The sequence below is a fragment of the Rhodnius prolixus genome, unplaced genomic scaffold (assembly GCF_049639745.1).
Source record: "Rhodnius prolixus isolate KJV_2025 unplaced genomic scaffold, Rpr scaffold_18, whole genome shotgun sequence".
Classification (NCBI taxonomy): Eukaryota; Metazoa; Arthropoda; class Insecta; order Hemiptera; family Reduviidae; genus Rhodnius; species Rhodnius prolixus.
The window spans coordinates 823,473-843,789 of record NW_027411636.1 but is presented as its reverse complement, the minus strand read 5'-3'; the positions used below and the strand labels follow the sequence as shown (position 1 = coordinate 843,789).

Genomic DNA, 20,317 nt, shown 5'->3' with positions numbered 1-20,317 from the left:
GTGGGTTCAGTAATCTTCTTGGGGCATTATAAAGAAGCCATTCTTTTGTAATGTTGGCCGTATGTTCTGGATGGTTATCCTGCTGGAAATGAAAATCGTTCTCCAAACATAATTTTACAGCACTTGCCTTCAAGTTGCCTCGCAACACCTCCAAATAAGACCGAGCTGTTAATATGCCCTCAATAACTTCTAAATTACCCACCCCAAAGTAAGCCATACAGCCCCAAACCAAGATATTTCCTCCTCCATGCTTAACAGTTTTTAATATATTTTTTGTATTCAAACCAGTTTTATTTCTTATCCAGATTGTAATTATATTTTGTGGTTTAAAAACTTCTATCTTGCTTCCATCAGAAAAAAATAATTTTTTCCCGAAATTCAACAGGTTTTTTAACAAATTCTTTGGCGAACTCAAGACGTTTTTTCCTATTAACCTCACTAATAAATGGCTTTTTTAAGGGTCGCCTGCCTCGTATGCCTTTATTGTGAAGGACGTTTCTTATTGTTTGAGGTGTAACCGTCTTTCCTGAACAAGACGCCAGGTCATGCGCAAGTTTTTGAGCGCTGTGAGTTGGTTTCCTCAGCGTGTCTTTGACGACCTTCCTCCTCTCCCGTTCATTTAAGGCTCTTGGTCGACCTGTTCGCTGTTTATTTTCTGTTGTTCCTCTTTCAATGATATACCTCACTGTTAAAAACGATAAATTTACTTTATTTCCGATTTCTCTATTACTGTTTCCAGCACGATGTAATATAAGCACTTCCTGTTTCACACTCACAGGAATTTTTCTAGATTTTGGAGCCATCTCAATGCACTAATTGAAAACACAATTAAAACTAATGAATCTAAAGAGAGTATAGACAGTACCAAAGGTGACGTTAATCCTCTTTTGTTGGGCATTTGTTTTATTTACATGTCAAGAGATGCCAAATTACAGCTGTGCAAATACTTTTTTTGCAGTATAAAATAACATTATGTTCTTTATACTTAATTTATTTGACTCTTTTGCATATTTTTATTTATCATCTTATAGTGCTTGATTTAAGAAGTTAAATAAACGTAATTTGGGGAAAAAAGCGATTTTTTTTTATATGAAACCTTGAAATAACAGGGTGTGCAAATACTTTTTTTGCCTATTGTACTTTCTTCAATATAAGTTTGTCCTCACTTTTAAATTTAAAATTTAGAGAAAAGTTCATACAACATTTTTGTTTAAACAAAATGTTACCTCTCCCATAATATATTAATTTTTAAATTTACTATTTACATAGGTCATTAACTAAAATTGTTAGTTGAGAAATAAAAACCAAGTTTGTACACAAACAGAGTTACTTTATAGCCATTAGAAAACAATAGACTAACTGCTATCGGTCACAGTGAAAAAGTGTTTAATGGCCGGCCGCCTCTATTTAAAAGCCAATTGCAAAATTCCCACACTTATAAGTTTTTTTAATGCAACTTCAATTTATTGACTTCGCCTTCGCTTATCTTGTTTTGTGCGCGCGTAGGTAGATAATCCTTGAATGAGTTGCTATATCAAGATAGCAAAGGAAATATCACCTAATTACTCCCCAGTAGTGCTAATTTCACGAAAGCAAATATAAGGAATAATACAACCTTGACTTATGTAACAGCAAATACTATATTTACAACTTTTTAATATAGTTTGTGGAACGGAACATTACGCTGGAATCACACTGCAGAGGGAAAGTACCCAAACTGGTAACCCTACCCCAGAACTGAGCTCAAAGAATTTTTGCCAAATTATTTAATTAAGTTTAAGTTATAAGTTTGTGAAAATCGTCGGACTCAGTATTAAGGAAATCAATCAAGTGAAAACCTCAATTCAGGGAACCGCTATTTCCGGTTCAAGATCTCTTTTGAACTCTGAATGGTAGATAACCCTGATAAACAATCTACGCTAGATAATCGCAGAAGTGGCGCTTTAGAGAGCTTTCTACTCTGCTCCCTCCAACAGTGGTGCCAATCGTCTAATTTTCTTGGAAAATGCTCTCAAATCAACGTGGTGAATGTAAACGAAGTTCAAAGATCATTGATGCAGCCGCTTACGATAAGATCCAAGAAGAGTCGGTTCAATGGTAGGTACTTGTGGTTATTGTCACTCCCTTTCAGAGCTTACCTTTCTCTCGTTTTCCCTTCATAGGTTAGAGTGTTCCTGACACAGACGCAAACCACTTTTCGAAGGCGGCAGACCACAAAACGGAACTTCCGGGCGACTTCTCCCTGTACTGCATTCAGTATTCTCGAAATTAAAGGATAAACCAGTTCGTGAAAACGGCCAAAACATTCCCTTCCCTATGCAATAATGCTGACTAATGCCCATCAGATACGTCATGGCGGTGTTGATTGAATAAATACTTATTGAAGTAATTGAGAGATATCTGACATGTTTACAGTTTGCACAGTATTGCATCAGAAAATGAGATTGATTGCTCAACCAATAACTAACTCATCGCTCTGTTTTATAAGCAAATACAGCGCACTATTTCTAGCTTATGAGTTATGGTTGAACAGTAGGACTTCAATTCGTGAGGACTTTAATAAAGCAAAGATGCTGAAAATTGGGAACACTTTAAGCAGTAGACTATTTATCATCCTGTTTTAGTGACTAACTCATTAATTCCAAGAGGAGAAAGATTATTGTAAATTCTCTTTTCGTTCTATTGCCAAGCCTGGAGGCTGCGTCATCTTCAGAGCTTCTACTTACCAACAGCTGTAACTTCTTTTACTTTATTAACATTACAGGTTGGTAGGCCTTCTTCCATCCCAAATGTTTAGGCACTGAAACAATATTCGTTCGCTGACTTTGTGACTTACTGGCCACTACGATTGGCCACTTTATTTACGATCGCTCCGTGACAAGTCAGTATGGGGAAAACCTACCATAGCAGTATCTAACAAGTCAGGTGGTGTTCAAGTAATTTACATAAATACAGTTCCACAGTAAACTGTGACGCGGATTAAGGTGAACCGGTCGGAGGGGAATTTACTGCCAACCGCAGCTTAATTATACCTCCTCCATATAAAGAAACTACAACCGGCTGGAATTCTAGTTAATTTGACTTGATACATTACTGTTTGCATAAAATGCGCACAGAGTCTTAAAACAAGTTCTGCTCGGAGTGTGATTGCAACTCTGGTAGGAAGTCAGCTCAATTTGGAGAGATCATGCTGATGCGCCATACACATTCTCCACGTGAGAGAGCGTGCGGGTGTAAACAGGTGGAATCGCTCACCCCGCCCAATACATTACGCTATAATGGAACTATTTGCCGGGAGATCCGGGTGACAGAGTTGGCCCAACTTCCTGTTGCAGCCTCTTCAGATCTCCAGACAGACAACTCTTACTTTTTGCTCCACATTCTGACTTAATATCATCCAACTACAGCGGCCAGTCTGCCGTAAAGCAAACGGTAGTTTTCAATTAAGGGAAAAGTACTTAAATGAGGGCCAGTTCATTCATTAACTAGGGTAACCTTGACCAAATGACGGGAAAAATAAATTTTAATTTTTACAGCGTTCAAAATACAAGACATGTTGGGAATTACGTTCTTATATAAACAGTGGGACGAAAAATTTAGTACTTGTAAGACTCTGTCTCAAAATTTCAAAAAATGATGATGATCGCAAAAGATTTAAAAAAATACAGGCTACATTTAAGAAGGCTGTTGCAAAAATAATTTGAAACCCCACGACTGTTTACTCCTACTGGCCGGAGTCACAGGATATCAGCTGTCTAAGTGAGCCAGTCATAGTTTAATTTCAGGTAGGCAATTTTATTAACACTACTACCTCCATCCATCAGCGTCACTTTGGAATTCGGAAAATATATCTGTAGCTCCACAAGCCGCAAGAGTAAACTCATCCGGAAGTGATTCAACCACGCACTGCCATACAAGTTAATGAGATGAACCTCTGCAACCTGTTCTGTGAAATTACTCTTCGGCTAAAAAACGCAATTTGGATTTTATTCAAATTCGAAATTACAAATGAGAATTTGCTCGCAATACAGTCTGTGTACGTCAACATCATTACGTAATAAGGTCAGAATTACCACGCGAGTTCTAGGGTTGAGATTTCTGGGAATTTTCATTGCTCAGTGGGCCGCCGCTTTATCTCCTCAATTCTCTTCAAATAATAATAATAATAAAAAGGGATATATATGACAGGCTCCGTACGTGACTGGACGCTGCGAAGTAATGGAGGAAACCGCAGACTAGAATAGCATTATCTACTCTACACACACTCACGGCCAGATATGCGTATTTATTAATGGCCACTACAAGGGCAAACTCCTCTATCAGAATATTTCGTTAGGACAGCAAACCACCATCAAAGCCGTGAGTGTTTATAAATGTGCTGGTTCATTCCAACCACTATAAGCAGCACAACATCCGGTCAAACAACTGCCGGATAAACAGGAAATTCCATTTTTGATTTTGACTTTCTCTCGTCACTCTAAAAGGAAGTGTTTGTAAGTTGCAAAATACAAGATGACAGAAACCTACAGGTCTGAATGTCGTACTTAGTGCACAATAACCCCGAAATGAAACTAAGAGGGAAGCCTAACCCCTCACAGAGCAGCACTGTGCAAACTGATCGCTAAATCGGATTCTTAAATAGGACCCATCTTAGTAAAGTTTCCATTACTTATTGATCTAACTTATCTCCTACTGAGAAATGAATAGTTTAATTGCGTTTAAGGTAATCGCATTAACCTTTAATAAAACATCAAATAAAATGCTAGGATTGATAAAGTAACGGAACATTTATCAGCATTGGTAGGGGTTTGTTTTAACTATTACACACTATTTTTGCTAGTCAAATAGAAGGTTAAACACAGCGAGTGGATGGCCGACGAAGTCAGATTTAAATATAAAACTGAACATCTAACTGGACCTAGCTCGACCATCCCCACCAACGATAGAAACCAATTCAATGCCTCTATAATTATGTTAGAAAGTTGTGGCAGCAGGAGGAAATAACTCTTCAACACACATAATTCCTCTGTAAATTATGAATACTAACATAGTATTGTTGTAATTATCTAAGGGAACTGCGCTTGCGTACTTATCTCTCTTTTACTGTATTCCTTACTAATTCACCCACTGGATACACTCTTACCAATAAAATTTATACATAAACAAAAGCTATCAGTAAAAATGCTATAAATCTAGGCCGCTGCAATCTATCTTTGTTACAATAACAATAGCCGTACACTGTCGCATCATTTTCAAGTCGACATATTTACTATGTAAACTAACATTCTGATACAATGTTGCCATTCGCATTATTTGCTTTCATAATTTCATTGCGGCACCCCAATGCAGTTTACTTTTTGCTAGCTGGGACTTGGGCGAATGTTATTTTCTTTTACTAATGAACAAAATGAAGTTTCCAATAAGCAGCAACTATTTCTCTTATTTATAAATTAGAATTAAGAGCAAATATATTCCTTTCAGTTTTCTAAAATAAGTCTCCACCCACCAAGAAAATATCGTGCAGTTGGGTAGACTCACACGACTTTCTCGGACTGCAATTTTCCAGGCTTTAATGTGCACATTTTCTTCAAAATCTAAATAATAGTAACAATTTAGGGTAAATTATCAAGGAATATTTTAAGAGGAAGCGATCTCAAAAAGCTCTCATATTCGTGGGATCTATCAGTAGATTGTAGTCTGCATGGAGTGGCCATCTGTAAAGTCTATTGCCGCTCCCCAAAGTGTAGTGGTTAGCGCATAAATGTTAGGATCAGTAGACTACTGAAATGCAACAGTCGTCAGAATGAGCTTGGCCTTTGTCTTCACTAAACCCACATCAACTGTCCCTGCAAGCCGCGTGAATCAGCAGTCAGTGAAATGTATGCTATCTGTACAGTCTAAGTAGGAAGGTAAATGTGTTACAGAAATTCTATCGCTGAAGAAAGTCTGAGTTAGGAACTTGAGCAAAGTTCAAGCCGTGGCGAGTTCGTACCAAAATTTCACAATATTACTTGTTTACATACATATGTTTACCAGAGGTGACTAAATAAACACATGTTTAGGCACCAAGTATATTGATTATAATTGTTTGGTTTACTTAAAGAATAGGCTTCCATTTATGGTCAAATAAATGAACTTTTAACAGAAATTAATAAAGTTTATTACTAGGGAATTATGCATCACTTGTGAAGGAGAATGTTTCACGGTGTGGAATACTTACGTCAACATTCACTTAGAAAACAAACGTTACGGTAAAGAGCGGAACAATAAATCCAGAAATCTGGACAATGCAATCGTTACCTTAATATGTAGATCTAGAGCTTAAATAAGTTATAGTACTTACATCATTTAATTTGTAAGCTTTCTAAGCCGTAGGCTGCCAACACATTCCGAACTTCATACGCTCCCACTTGGTCAACATATGATCCCAAACATAAAATGAACGTCTGTCATTTATTCATAACAACACCACTACAACTTTCTTCCGGTGAATATATCTTTATAAATATAGTGCGTCAGACAGGAAATACGCCCTCAAAAAAATAAAAATAAAAATGGAAGATTTTATCCAAATTAATGTTGGAAGGCCCAGTTAGAAGAGGAGAAATACTCAGACCCCCCTCCACGGCGATAAATATAGAAATATTTGGAGCGAGACACGTGTTTATTGTTTACCTGAGTTCCTCTTTGTGCATGTAAACATTTATACATGGCTAAATACGCACTACTTCTAGTCTAACTAAACAAAACGTTTAATCTGTTTGAAAAGTTTTCTTCGCTACAACCAAAGATCACAAACTTTGTCCAGGATACCGGGGGGGGGGGGTGAACATTTCCTCCCACTGACTCAATCCGTCGTAGAACGCTTTTCCCCCCTTTTTCCTCCTTCAGAGGAGATTAAATAGTTTACCATGCACTGAGAAGATTCTGAACCGGACCTTGTCGGAAATTACTCTTCAAAGGTAAAATTAATCATCGCAGCTCAGGAGCGATTCCACAAACGTCTAAAAAAACGCTTCAAATTGTTAGCATTAAATGGAGATGAAATATAAATCGCTCTGAAGCCTAAATGCTTACATCAGCGTAAAACGTTTGGATCATGCGCACTCGATGGTCACCTTCAGTATGCCTTTTCACACACGTTCACTCTGCGAACAGGAGACTATCACATAACCTCTCCTTGATCGCTTCCAATATTGTTGTTGAAGACTCGGAAAGCCGCCCACCATTAGGACGTACAAAAGAGATCTCTGATAGGCACCTAGACCTTTTACACTGTGTGTGCCCCCAAGAATGCAAGAGGAAGCTTCAGCTTTGACTTACCTGAGAATACGTTCTCGTTCTCGGTCGTGCGCAGGAGCGTAGGTGCGCTCTATGTGGTCTGGCGGCGGTGCCAGATGAGAGGAAGTTGGCGGTCCTGGGGGTGGATACCTCTTGGGCCAGAGTTCTGCCGGTATCTGGGTGGTGTAGAGTGGAGGCGGTGGGATGAGAAGCCCAGGCGGACCTCCTGGATATCCTTGCGGCGGCTGCGACATCCCACCCTCGCGCCAAACCTGCACAACAAAATTAACAAATTACACATTAGTTATTCATTGAAACACAAAGGCCAGCAGTTTGTTACTGCTACAGATATTTGTATCCCAACTGTCTCTTGAACGATAGGTTTTACCGCTGCAATAATTGTCTCATTCATTGATGTCGTCACTGATGCAAATTAATGCAACAGGAGATTCACGTAATTAAAAAGAAAATCAAAACCTGTCTTATTTCCAAAGTGAAAGTAAAATGCTGTCTCAATTTGTTCAGTGAGCATAATAACACCGGGCAATTATGTAATTCTGTGACGAGTCTCTCTACCAACTTGAAGAACACTCAAAGGCAGAGCTGCGGGTTCCATTAAACTATTTCCTCTTCCGTTTGAGTTCTCACTAAAATCTGTTGCCAGGGCGACTGACCTACATTAATCTTAAAAGAAGAAACTTCAGTTAGACCACAATCGGTCAATCTAGCACTTATTGGACTATAAACACTTATTTGAAACATTACACCCGAGATTCTAAGGAAGCAGTGCAGAGGGCGGAGGGGAGCTCAACAGTGCCGTTATTGCGCTAGTTCTGGGAAATCTATCAGCACCTAACGTGTCGCCGAAGATTCGGGGTTCTAAGGGATACCAGGCAGCTAGTTCGAGTTTTCAGAGTTCACTTTCATTTGATCTAGGTCGTTTGTTTAGAAACTTTTCGCAGAGAGCATGGTGCTAGTGAAGTTTGGGAATGCTGGGACGTCCGTTTCCTTCAAGAGCATGTTTCTGGAACAGCGGTTTTCAGGTCTTAATAAAATTTAAATACGCGAACATCAGTTAGGGAAGGTGGTGAGTGTTCCCTCACTCTTCGTTGGACCAAAACATTTCCCAAAATCTAAGGCTGCTTGACCAGCTGACCACAAACATTTTGGTGATAGCTTCTCTCAGGCCATCTTGCGACCCCATTGATATAATCCGTCCTATTGACAGCTAGCTAAACTGTCACTTTGCAATACGCAGGTATGGGTTTGCGGTTGGCGCTGTTGCGGAGTAAGAAAGGCGGACACGCACACCTTTTCCTAAGTACTTCTTTCGTCATTGATTAATCGCAATAGACCAGGCGGGGGCATGTAACAGTATATTGAAAAGTCTAAAGATACTAATCGAGGTAAATGTTTCAAGTTGATATCATCATAGTGTTCAGGCTGATCATTTCTCCGACTTCAAACTTGAATCTTAGCCAAGTATTTAATGGGCATTGTAACAGTATAGAGGTTATTTGTACTCTTCTGACTAAAGGAAACTTAAAAGAAGAGCACTTAGGTAAGAGAAGTCTTGCAAAGAAAATCTGAAACAAAATCCATTTTCGAGAAAGTATTAGTAAGGAAACGGGAAAAAAAATTGGAAAAACTGATGGTCCAGGTTTCGGAATCGGGTCGCAGAGTAAGGGTGGGTATCCTTAGTGATTCTCATTCGAGAAGTGAAGAGTATCAAGTGATTTTTGAACTGAGGATATCTCGAACTCAATATTGAACATCCAGTAGAATCGCAACTCTTCTTTCTTACAAGAAGTAGCAGAAAGTGGAAAGGCAGATGTGTTCAGCTTGATCGGTGGAGTTGGAAGTTGATTTCTGAAAGCGTGGAATGCTCTAGGGTGAGCGGCGAAGTGGGTTGGTGGGGTCACACGGATGGACGGACAGGCTCGCTCCCACACACTCAAAGGGAGAAGAAGTACAGGAGGCTGCACGATGGTCGAGATGACAAGATCGCAGGTAAAAACCAGCCAACAATACGTTATTACAATAACTTCTAAAGAGAGAGAGGTGAAAATCCAAGGATACAACAAACTTTATTAGATCGTAGAGGGGGGCGAGGGTAGGGAGGAAGTTTGGGGCCGAAACCAGAGAACAGAAATGGGAGGAGAATAGAGGCGCTCTATAGAAATCTTGACACGTCTAGGGTGGTTGGGTTCAGAATGTTAATAGTTGGAATGAGCAGGTAGGGGACAGATGTACGGCACCCCTCTCTAATGGCAGACTCCCCTACAGGTACTTCTAAAAGAAAGGTGAATCAGGTTAAAAAAAAAGGCAAACTTTAAAGACTGGCCTCTAGAAGGGACAGCTTTAAAGTCGGTAAAGGTACATTTCTTGCTCCATAGTTAGGGTTAGTGCAGTCCTAAGGGCTCCAATCTTACAATTATTTCAATTGGTAAATGATGCAGCAGTTAGGCAGACTGTGGTTACCAAGACAGCTTCCTCTACAGCCTCTTAACGAGCTAACAACTCGGATTTTATCGACTTAGCAACTAATTTCCTTTAATTCCTAACGTTTTGCATCCGTCTGCAAAACTGCATCCTCTCCACCAATGATGAACTGATCTAGTTGGGTATAAAGATGTGGCCGCCACTCCAGGCCAATCATAATACCTCCTTTCTCATTCTATTCTTGTAAGGGGAAATATTGTGGGCTTATAATGAGTTTGAACTCATGAGTTTTGGCTACTTGAAATCGCGGAGGTAATCACTTTACAGAGAAACTTCAGGATGAAAGTGATTTTATAAAAAAGTAATTAAAATACAATTTTTGAGTTTAGTGGCCATAGTCTGGAGGTCAAGAAACACTGGAGTCTTTGTTGAGATAATCAGTTTAATGCGGCGATACTTGCGGTTAAGGAATCAAAATTTTGGCAACACCTGTTAGCACTAACTACATAAATCTAAATGAAAGATCCGAAAATAAGAGGAAACGCAAGGGGAAGAGGTAACTCGGACCGGAAGCTCCTTCCTCTAAGAATTCGAACTGGGAGGATGTGGGAAACACAAGGATATGGTTTTAGCTGAGATTGAAAACTGTTATTAAACGAATTCGTGTTGCCATTCTAACATTGTTGAATTGGGCGCACTTCAATTACTAAATATCTAGATAGATTCCAATTAAGAGGTGGATAGAAATATCAAAACGGGGACCGAGCCAGCAACTAATACAATGGAGGTATTTAATTATCAATTAGATTAAATTTCATTTCGCACAAGATTGTTGTCCACAAAAGTAAATTTTTATGGTGGCATCTTTTTTTTTTTTAATTTAGAACATCACTTTGATTAGAAAACCAGGAGCACATTGATAACTAGATATTTGCTGTTAAGAAATTTAATCATCACGCGTCACTGATATAGTTGGCTGGGCACGTCCGCGTTGCTAGCGTTGAATTCATTATATTTGGCCGCGGAATATCGATTTGTATTCCATTTGGGTCGCCTTGAATGCCACAGCAGATTTAATAAAACGGTTCAAGAAAATTAACACATGTTATTGGTAATCAACTTAGCTGAAGACCTTCAACAGTTGTTTAGAGATCGTGCAATAATTCTGTTAAGTACATTCGCAACATATCTGATGGATTCTGCTCGAAATGGTACTCTTTAATTCGAACTTTTGACGAACCAACGGAATTTGGCACTTTACATTTAATTTGAGTTCTAATTTTAAAGACAAGTTTGAAAAGAGAGTTAGATAATTTGTTCATTCAGTCCAGATTTGGAAAGGCAACTATCGTGAAATACCAGCCATATCAATCCAAGTTGGAGAGAGTCCAGGAGGATTCATTTGGACTGGATTGGAAGAGACCTCTGGCTTTGGAATCTCTGGGATCTCCAGGGAGCAGCTAACTGGCGAGGGGACTTCAATCCACAAATCTGACGGGATCCCCTCACACGACTCTGCTGAATCCAACCATCACCATCACAACTGCATCTCTTCTCGATCTCAGATCCAATTAACACTGACGGTTACTCTGTCTACACTCCAATCAAGAAGTAGGATTCCCAATTACATCTGTCGCCCTAAAATTCCTGTAACTATTATTTCCTGAAAACACCTTCCACAAAAATGATATAAAACACACCTAGTAAACTATTAGCATTTCAAACTACCGAATATTTTCGGAGCCACTTTACAAAATCCATAAAACTCAGAAAAGTTATTCTGTAAAGTTGCTTTTCCAAGGGCTTCGTGATTTTCGCTTCAAATTCTTCCATGATAGGCGATCGAACTACACCTTGTACTGAGCAGCCACTTTGGTTATGGCCCAAAAACAAACTTTTCTTGGAAAAACGTTGCTGATAAATGTGGTACGCACTTAGGAGGGAAAAAACATGTGAAAATCGATAGAGCAATTTTAGAAAAGTTTCAGAAAAAGGGTCAAATAGGGATTCACAGTTGGGGAAATTCGGCCAAAAATTAGTAAAACCTAGCTTGAGTTATCTGCCACTTTCTTCCGTTTTTGAAATATAACATCGAAACCAACACCTTGCGCTAAAAGTTGCAACTTATCTATTTCCGCTGACAACTCAATTCGGAAAACTTGAAACGTTCCCAATAATCGCACCCACTTATAAAACTCAACACAATAAAAAAGTACCCCACTCATATAAAGACTTAATTTTCAAAAAAATCGTTACAGTCGAACTCAAGAAAGAATTCAGTAAATAATCATAAAAGATGGTGGGGGTCTTCTTCCAGCCAGGCGAACGATGGCAGCACAGAGCGAGCGATATTTGGCATTTTGTCTCTATATCTTGAAAAAAAACAACTTACCAAGTTCTGGATACCAATTTTGGGGGGCCTCAAAATTGGTATTTGAAAAGAAGTAAGCTGAACTTCAGAATAGGAGATTCAGTAAAGCGACCACTACCTTTGGGCTGATTTTCTCCAAAAGCTCACGGTAATGAACCTCTGAGAATGTCCGAATTGGAGACTACGTTTATGAATTTAGCTGGACACAAATCGTGCAACCACTTTTTTAACCAATAATTTGTAAAAGGTACTTTTCAGACATTGTGGACCTGAAAACGGAAATTTCTAGTGGACAGGAAACCTACACGACTGCAACTCTTTCATCTTAGTAGGCGGTAAGAGGAAGTTCTACTTACTGGCGTCGGAAAGAACTCATAAATCGGTTTGGTCATGCTGATGCTGCAGCAGGATCCACTGGAGTTCTCCTTCACTGATTATCCAACATATTGAGGCTGTTTCTGCCAAAATTATTTTAATATCACTAGATAAAGGGCACAGAATTTATCATTAAGTTGCTGCACATAGTTGCACTGCTAAGTAGACATAAAAACTAAAATGACTTTAAGCGAAAGAGTTTTAAAAAAATAAATGAGGGCCCGAGTCGGTGGTGACACGTTACAAGGTAGCAACACAATACGTAGTGATTCACCACGCCGAGGATAATGGGTTGATCATGGCGCTTTGTGAGAGAGGGGAGAGGGAGCTACACACACTATAACCAGTTTAATAATAACACAAAAACAACTCTCACAAAGCGAAGAAAAATAGGGTAACATTCAGAGCAGGAGAGAGCGAGCACTGAGCTGGCAACACTGCGCCTGTTGGAGTTGTGTGGCAGGCAACACTGCGCACTGGATCTGGAGGGGGCACACTCTAGCCCTTCGTATAAATTATCTCTCCTACCATTATATTAATCGCATGTTTCTCTAAACCGCCCACCGTATTAATTAAAATATTTTTGTTTTGCATTTCTGTTATCGTAACATTAATTGAACCATTATATGAAAACACTTATGTTCAAGCGATGGAATATTTCTCTCCCGGTAATTTTATATTTTTTTTTTTATAGTGATTTCATCAGTTCTATCATTTTATCGCCAATAAAATATTTATTTTTATCATTCAGGTTTTCCTTAGTGCATTTTTCCAAAAAACACACGTTTTATGATCCTCTGAATAAGTAGAAATGTGATGCTTACAAATCACAGGAAAGAACCTCTAACACAAAATCACTCATCCGAAAGTGCAGCTGTATCGATTTAGTTTTACTCGATTTTATCTAAATCCAGCCGGTTTACATACTCCCAATTTCGAGAAATACTAACACAAATTGGTGTAACTTTTGTCGAACCTCTTTATTTGTAGGAAACCTTAAAACAAATGGTCTCCAATGTAAAGGTGCTCTGAGTGTGTTGAGTCTTACAGAGTTATTCCATCAAGTCTGATATATTGTCTCACCTTGGAGGAAGGAGGAACCACTGCAATCAGGAAGATGATTATCGATTGAGATTTTCTACCGGAAATACACGTATTAAATGGAAAATAGCCAAATCTTAAACATTTCCGAGAAAAATCTACTTGAATGCACTTCTAAGAGAGAGGGTTTGGGATAGAAAACGCCGTTTAACTATAACGTACGGTCTCAGCCCCTTGGTAATATTTTTGCGAATAATTGAAGTAAATCTCCGCATTTGAAGAATAGTCGACTGGATGGCTACATTTCCGGGGGTTCAACCGCAGTGCAATTCTGCAGGACCGATACTTTGAGCCTTCTCCAGTATTTGAGTTTGGGCATAAGTACGTTAGGCTTATGCTGGGAATACGATTTTAGAGGGATTTCTGGAGGAGTGTGTCGTCACAGCATTGAGTTTCTGTAAACCATTGTAACACAGTTTGGTCACCATTTAGAGCAAAGTCCAAGATTGGAGTACGCTAGTGACTGAGAAAGTAATAATTAGAGAATGAGGTAACAGTTAGGGAGGGCTCTTCGACATTCAAGATCAAACAAAGGGAATTTGGAGAGACGTGAAGACCTTGACACGAAGAAGCGGAGTAATGTGAATAGACGTGGGAGCAGCAACATGTGCAAAGAGACCGTCGAGAGCGAAAGGGCTGTAGCCAGTCCCAAGTAAAGGTTGCATTGAGACGGTAAGGGTGAGGACCTTTACATAAGGGTGCACCACACACTTGGAGTGCAGCTAAAGGGCTGGCAGTGTACCAGCAGGCGAGGGGATCTCTAGAGGGGCTCTCAGAGAACACATGTGGCCCATGTGAGACACCCGCACTGCAGTCCACAACAGGGTTCGTTGCTACAGCGAAGCTCCTAACCGCACCTTCACATTACAATCATAATTTCTTTAAACATTATGTGAGCCATCTTAATAAAAAAACCATTAGCGAACAAACCAAAAACTAGATTAGCAACTCTAAAATCTTCAGCTAGCCATTCGGTTCCGACTTTAGAAGCAATCGTTTCAATAATTTTAAAGATAAGCTTTCAGTTAAGACGTAAAGGCTCTTAGTGCGGATCTTGGACAATCGGCAAAGTGACTGTCTAAAGCGATTTTAACTCTCTCCTACTTCTGATCGAAAATTAAATCAATCGAACATATTTTCGATTTTTACCAGAAACTTTTGCTTGTGGTCGCATTAGTACAAGAAGTGATGCACCCTAACCGAAAGATAAATCGCAATAAGTTAAACCTAAATATTTCGCTAAGTGCCACGACGTACTCCATAACCTGTCAAACGGAAGTACAATTTAAATTGAATGAACTTTTCGGTCAAACGTTCGTAGTGTGAAGGAAATATAAGATAGAACGTCGAGAACTGTATTAAGATTTTAGGTGTTCATGCCAGGTTGTGTTTCTTTTGTAATTCTACTTGTATAATTATGAGTATTGTGTTGGCTAGACTGATGATGACCTTATTCAACCAGAAATAAAACACTAATGAGATGGAAGAGTCAAAACTCCCTAAACAAAGAGATACTAATTCCTCAAAATCTGGCATCTGGATGTTGATGGTGTTGAACGGCTCTAGGGCCTGTCTAAGGTGGAACTCAGTGACTACTGCGCTGGCAGGACTTACCTCAGATATCTTCCTACTGACTGGGGGCGGAGTGGTGCTCAGGGCGCTGCTCCTGGAGCCAGACCGCTCATCCCCACTTCCGGCTGACCGCAGCGAACTCACGCCGGAGTCCGACCTGTCGTCCTGACCGCCGCCTCCTGAATCCTCCATCCTGCGAACAACACCAACGTACAAATTAGTAATCACACTAGCTGTTTATGTACACAGCCTTGACAATGTATGCATTCTAAAACTAATTTTCTTAATATCTACAATATATTATGCAGGAGTATTAATTGATTGCTGGCGTCATTTGAAAATGGGATTCACCGAACTTTGGTGGAGTGCAGTATCCCACCAAGGCGCCTTCAACAATAGGTGCAGCTATTTGTTTTATTCATTTATTTGTCTAAAGTAAATGCACACTATGACAAGGAGCCAAGCTCCAACAGAGATTACATAAAAAATACAAAGAGGACTTACATAAAAATATTAATAATATTATAGAAACTAATGAAAAGTATAAAATGAAAATAAAAATGCATAGAGGTATACAAAAATAATTCTTATTGAAAAACTTAAAATTAACTTATTTATCTCTTTGTCGGAGCTATTTGTTTTGGAATTCCAACTTCCAACGAAACTCCTCTTAAACACGTTTGGCAATATTGTGTTTCCATCCGTGCTCAGCCCAATCTTAAATTTAAAGATTTTAAACTTAAATTCTTATTATTTTTATTTCGCGTGAAATCTTAAATCTGATAATATGGCGATAACCAAAAATGGAAAATCTGCAAAAATACTGCGCAATAATTCTGGTTCAGAAATTAAAAATTCCTAAGGAAGGTTAAAAAAAGCGTTTCTTCGACTTCAGTAACCTGAGACTTTAATTTGAAATTTAACGCCAATCGCAACAATCCTCTGAAGTAAAAGTAAGTGTTTAGGAAAGCGAAGTAAAGAACTATCTAGAGCAGCCACAGTTTGGGCGTCGAAAGGAGGGACAACGGATGTGAAATGGAAGGAGCGGTTGTACTTCCGGTATGTGGGCGCATTACGGCTCTACTAGACAGGCATGCCACGAGACCTTGAACCTTGAATAATTAAACACCAGTTCTACCAACACTACGAGCTGTTCGCTCTCCCCTCGTAGCCGCCTCCAACAATCTCAGTCACGCATCATCCTTACTTTACTTCGTCAACTCCTACTTTAATATATTTACCGGTAAGATTCTCCCGAGCGAAGAACACGAGGGGAGATTATTACAACCACGATTTGGGCAATACAAGCAATGTTGGGTGTTTTTTACCTCCTTGAAGTATAAAGGGGGTTTAGAGGTTGGACTTGTAGAAACCCCCCCAATGTTAACTCATGTGAAATCGTTAACCTTAACCCCTCCATGGAGGAGCCCCTAGCATTCTGTGATAGGTGATCAATAAACAAAAACTTATTGCTAATTCAGTCTTCACATTTTGGTAAAGTGACATCAGAGAAAGCGACCGTGCCTTTCGGCTTTGGTCGAAATCAGTGCCTCTTTTTTGCTAAATAAAGTTTGGATTTTTTTGAAGTTTTCTGAAAAGCGGCTCCAAGGATTTGGCGTAGTCACATCATGTTAGACTGAAGGTGCCGCTGAGTTTGTCCGAGGGTTCACTGACCCACAGAACCAAGATCCTTCAAACTGTGGCTAGTTCATTTCTCTCTCTGAAATGATTACTGCTTGGCAAGGGTACAGCCTGCGATTAAGAGTGATTTCTTTCCTCCACTAATACTCCTGACCACAACACCAACATCCTCGCAAGAGGACGCGAGCTCATTCCATCCCAAACATACAGCAGGGAGCAGTAAAGAGTAGCCTCTATTTGAGGCACCCGGTTTGTCCATGGATGATTTCACGGCCTTGCAGTCAGGTCAAGCCGTGACCGTCTGCCGGAGGTCAACTCGGCTCCCCCGCCAACCCTGGGGGACCAATTGTAGTATGTTCCAGTGCCTCTTAGTTCAAGGTCACACGTCCATTGTCTGGCCATAATCAGCTCTACGCCTCATTACCGTCTCCCAGCGCACGTCCTTACTGTATGCCCAAACGTAAGCAGTACATTCTTTCAAGCCCTAACTCAACATAGACGATGCAATCGTGTAAAAATTTCTAAATTCAATTTTAATTAGGTTATTAAGTTCCGCAAAAACCCGTCTGAGAGTGTAACGTTTCTGTTTTGTTCATATCTGGAAATAGTGATGGCAGAACTTCCAATATCTGCTGGAATACTGAGATTAGGAGTCAATCCAGGACGGGACCTCCTGCTGGAGGAGCAACTTCCTGTCACATAAAGCTGCTAAGTTTAGAGAAGTTGAATTCATGTTCCCTAGGGTGTCCAACATTTATTACATTTACCACAGTAATGTGCCAGCTAGATGCTAACGGTAGCAAAAATATAGCACAAATGGTGCACTCTGTAATAAAAGTGCTTAGCCGACTCCACTGACAGAGACAAACGTTGACAGGGCATTTTCACATTCTGCTGACGTCAACAACCTTATAAAAAAAAACTCTCAGCCTAAGATTTCAATATAATTTAGACGCAAATTGTAATATAGATAATATATTAGTGAGATATTGTAAAAACCGGCGCGACTATAAAACAAAATAATTAATGAATGAAAAATAAAATAAAGATAAAATAAATAAAACAGGGAATGCAAGGTTAAATAATAATAAAAATACTGCAAGCTGTGTGCACATTGTCGGTGTTACACAACGAGCCAACGCTGCCAACATAACACATAAATGTTGGAATACGAGATAATAGAAGTCGAGCGGAGGCCACACTGCAGCTCCTCCTGTTGATTGAGAACGACAACTACACCAATCAACGACCGAGTAATTAATTTCGCCACAATTTTTGGTATTCACTTTAATTATCGTACAAAACAAAACCTTTACTATTTCCTCTTATCGAGGGGAAAAGGTTCGGGGCGTACATCTGAATGTCCAGGAAGTGCGCAGAAGCGATATTAGTTGGGGATTCTCCAGACGATGAAATATTCCCCGAAGCTGGACTCTCCAAAACGGTAATAACTACAGAAAGTAGGGAAGGGATTAGCTATGAGGTTAGCATACTGGACTCCCACGCGGAGGTCCCGGGTTCGAATCCAGCAGCTGACCCTTAGATTTTCTCTTCCTAGGAGCTTCTTACAGCTCACTGTCCGGTGATGGACAGTGTTGTCTGTAACGAGAGAACACTGTCCGGAGGCCGGCAGTGCACTGGAAAAAGCTCCGGGCGCTAATGACCTCAGCTGTTGATGCGCCAAAAAAAAAAAAAAAAAAAAAAAAAAAAAAAAAAAAAAAAAAAAAAAACTACAGAAAGTAAGTTGCCCAATCTTATTGCAATTTAAATAATCTGGAGCCAACTCAAACAGAACTTCCTTTGCCACAATTTACACAGCTAGATTTAGAATTTCAAGAGTCTCAGTTTAGAGAAGGTCCGGGGCCAATTGCATCGAAAAAACCAAGATAACACATTTGGATACATTTTGAAGTTACAGGACTTTCATTAATAGCCTGAATTTTCTCGGGTAAATCTCATCTAAAACGGTTTTCGAGGAGAAAACTCTACTGGCAGCAGGGGAAGGAAAATGTCCAGAGGAAAACTCAGGGCTGGGTAATCCACTGTAAGCGCATTAAACGGAAACATCGCTGGCCACTAACAGAGGAATTCCTTTAGTAACTCGCCAAGAGGATCAGGTCGGATTTGGATTTCTCGGATTAGGGAACCCTAAGCAGGTTCGCTAAAACATAATTTATTAAAAACGGAAATAACCTTAATCCGCTCTCGTCTCTATTTGGGGCAAGCACTCTAATCGGTCACCTGCCCGGGCCAACGCTAATTAAGGTAAACTACCAGCAGAGGGCGAACATAATCTTGTTTTTTGTATTTTTTGAAAAGTAGACAAACTAAAGACCTTGTAACAATTATGAGAAGAATTTCATTCCAATTTGAACTGCTGATTGAATTTCCAATATTTTATAGAATTTTAGGCGAACACAATTACCGTTTGCAAGCTTTTAGAAACTAGTTTTGAATAACAGCAACTTCCGTTTAATGAGCTCCGGAAGTGGATTTGGTTCTTTGTGAAGCACACTCACGGCTTCAAGGTTCTCAAAAACACATCTGTTTTTTTTTTTTTTTCAATTAAGCTATTGAAAGAGATTTTCTTTTTATACTGAACTTAGCGGCGGTCTGCGACTACCGGCGGAACCTTGACTACAGACAGTTTCTCTTACTCTCGTAACAGGAACTAACCGCGTGTGCAGATTTCTTGGTTGAGAATTCCACCGCAAGTAGCGTTTCAAGATTCCCATTGTTTGAAAAAGTGGTTAATACAACTTGGTGTGTCGGTCTGATTGACCGCTAGTAAAACACCTGCATAGCTCACAAGAAATAAAATAAGTTTACCTTTCATATTAGTTTGTGGCGGTAGTTTAGCGGAAGTAGCCTTTCATAGATTTCTTTAACTCTAACTACTAACTTACGGAAATGTAGATTTTATTTTGAAAAAATTTGCCCAGGAAATGCAAATTATGTGTGCTTCCTGCTGAAGTGAAATGCACACTTTAAAAGCAAATAATGCACACCTGCTAACAGGAGTTCAATATGAGTAAAATTCCAAACTAGTTGAGTTAAAGCACCATTTCCGACTTGTTAAGAATTCTTACGCACAAATTCTCATGGAAAAAGATTAAATAAATTGCAGCTGCACCAATAAGACTAGGTCAAGTAAGTTTTCATCCTAGATTTGTGTTGTAATAGCTAGCAATTAGTTAGTTTACAAGTTGGAATAGTTTTAGGTATACCAGTTATAATATGCAACATATAACTACTAACTCTCAAGGCAATGAGGAAAATATACTTCCAATCGGTAAAAATAGTTATTTTTTTCAACTATTCAGTTTTCAAGGGACCCTAATCATGGTTTTCAAGTAAACATTCCCAAGTTCGATGAAATCATCTATAAATTCATCGCAGTTGAATGTTACAACTTGTCGTGAGAGGGCCCACGTAAAGTGTTTTTTTTTTTAATGTTGTTTTGAACAAATAAAATGGAAATGAGAGTTTTTGTTATCAGTTTGGTGTTAAGGATGATGTAATCATCCGAAACAA

General features: G+C 39.4%; 1 protein-coding gene across 2 annotated transcripts in view; it reads right to left on the bottom strand.

The window, feature by feature from the left end:
• Kdm3 (Lysine demethylase 3) overlaps positions 1–20,317 on the bottom strand; it is a 204,779-nt gene that overhangs the window by 18,562 nt on the left and 165,900 nt on the right. For both annotated transcript variants that reach the window (XM_074143700.1, XM_074143701.1), the window contains exons 11-12: positions 15,185–15,335; positions 7,324–7,553 (exon numbers count right to left, since the gene is read on the bottom strand). In XM_074143700.1, coding sequence (XP_073999801.1) covers positions 7,324–7,553; positions 15,185–15,335 — 381 coding nt within the window. The remainder of the gene's footprint in view (positions 1–7,323; positions 7,554–15,184; positions 15,336–20,317) is intronic.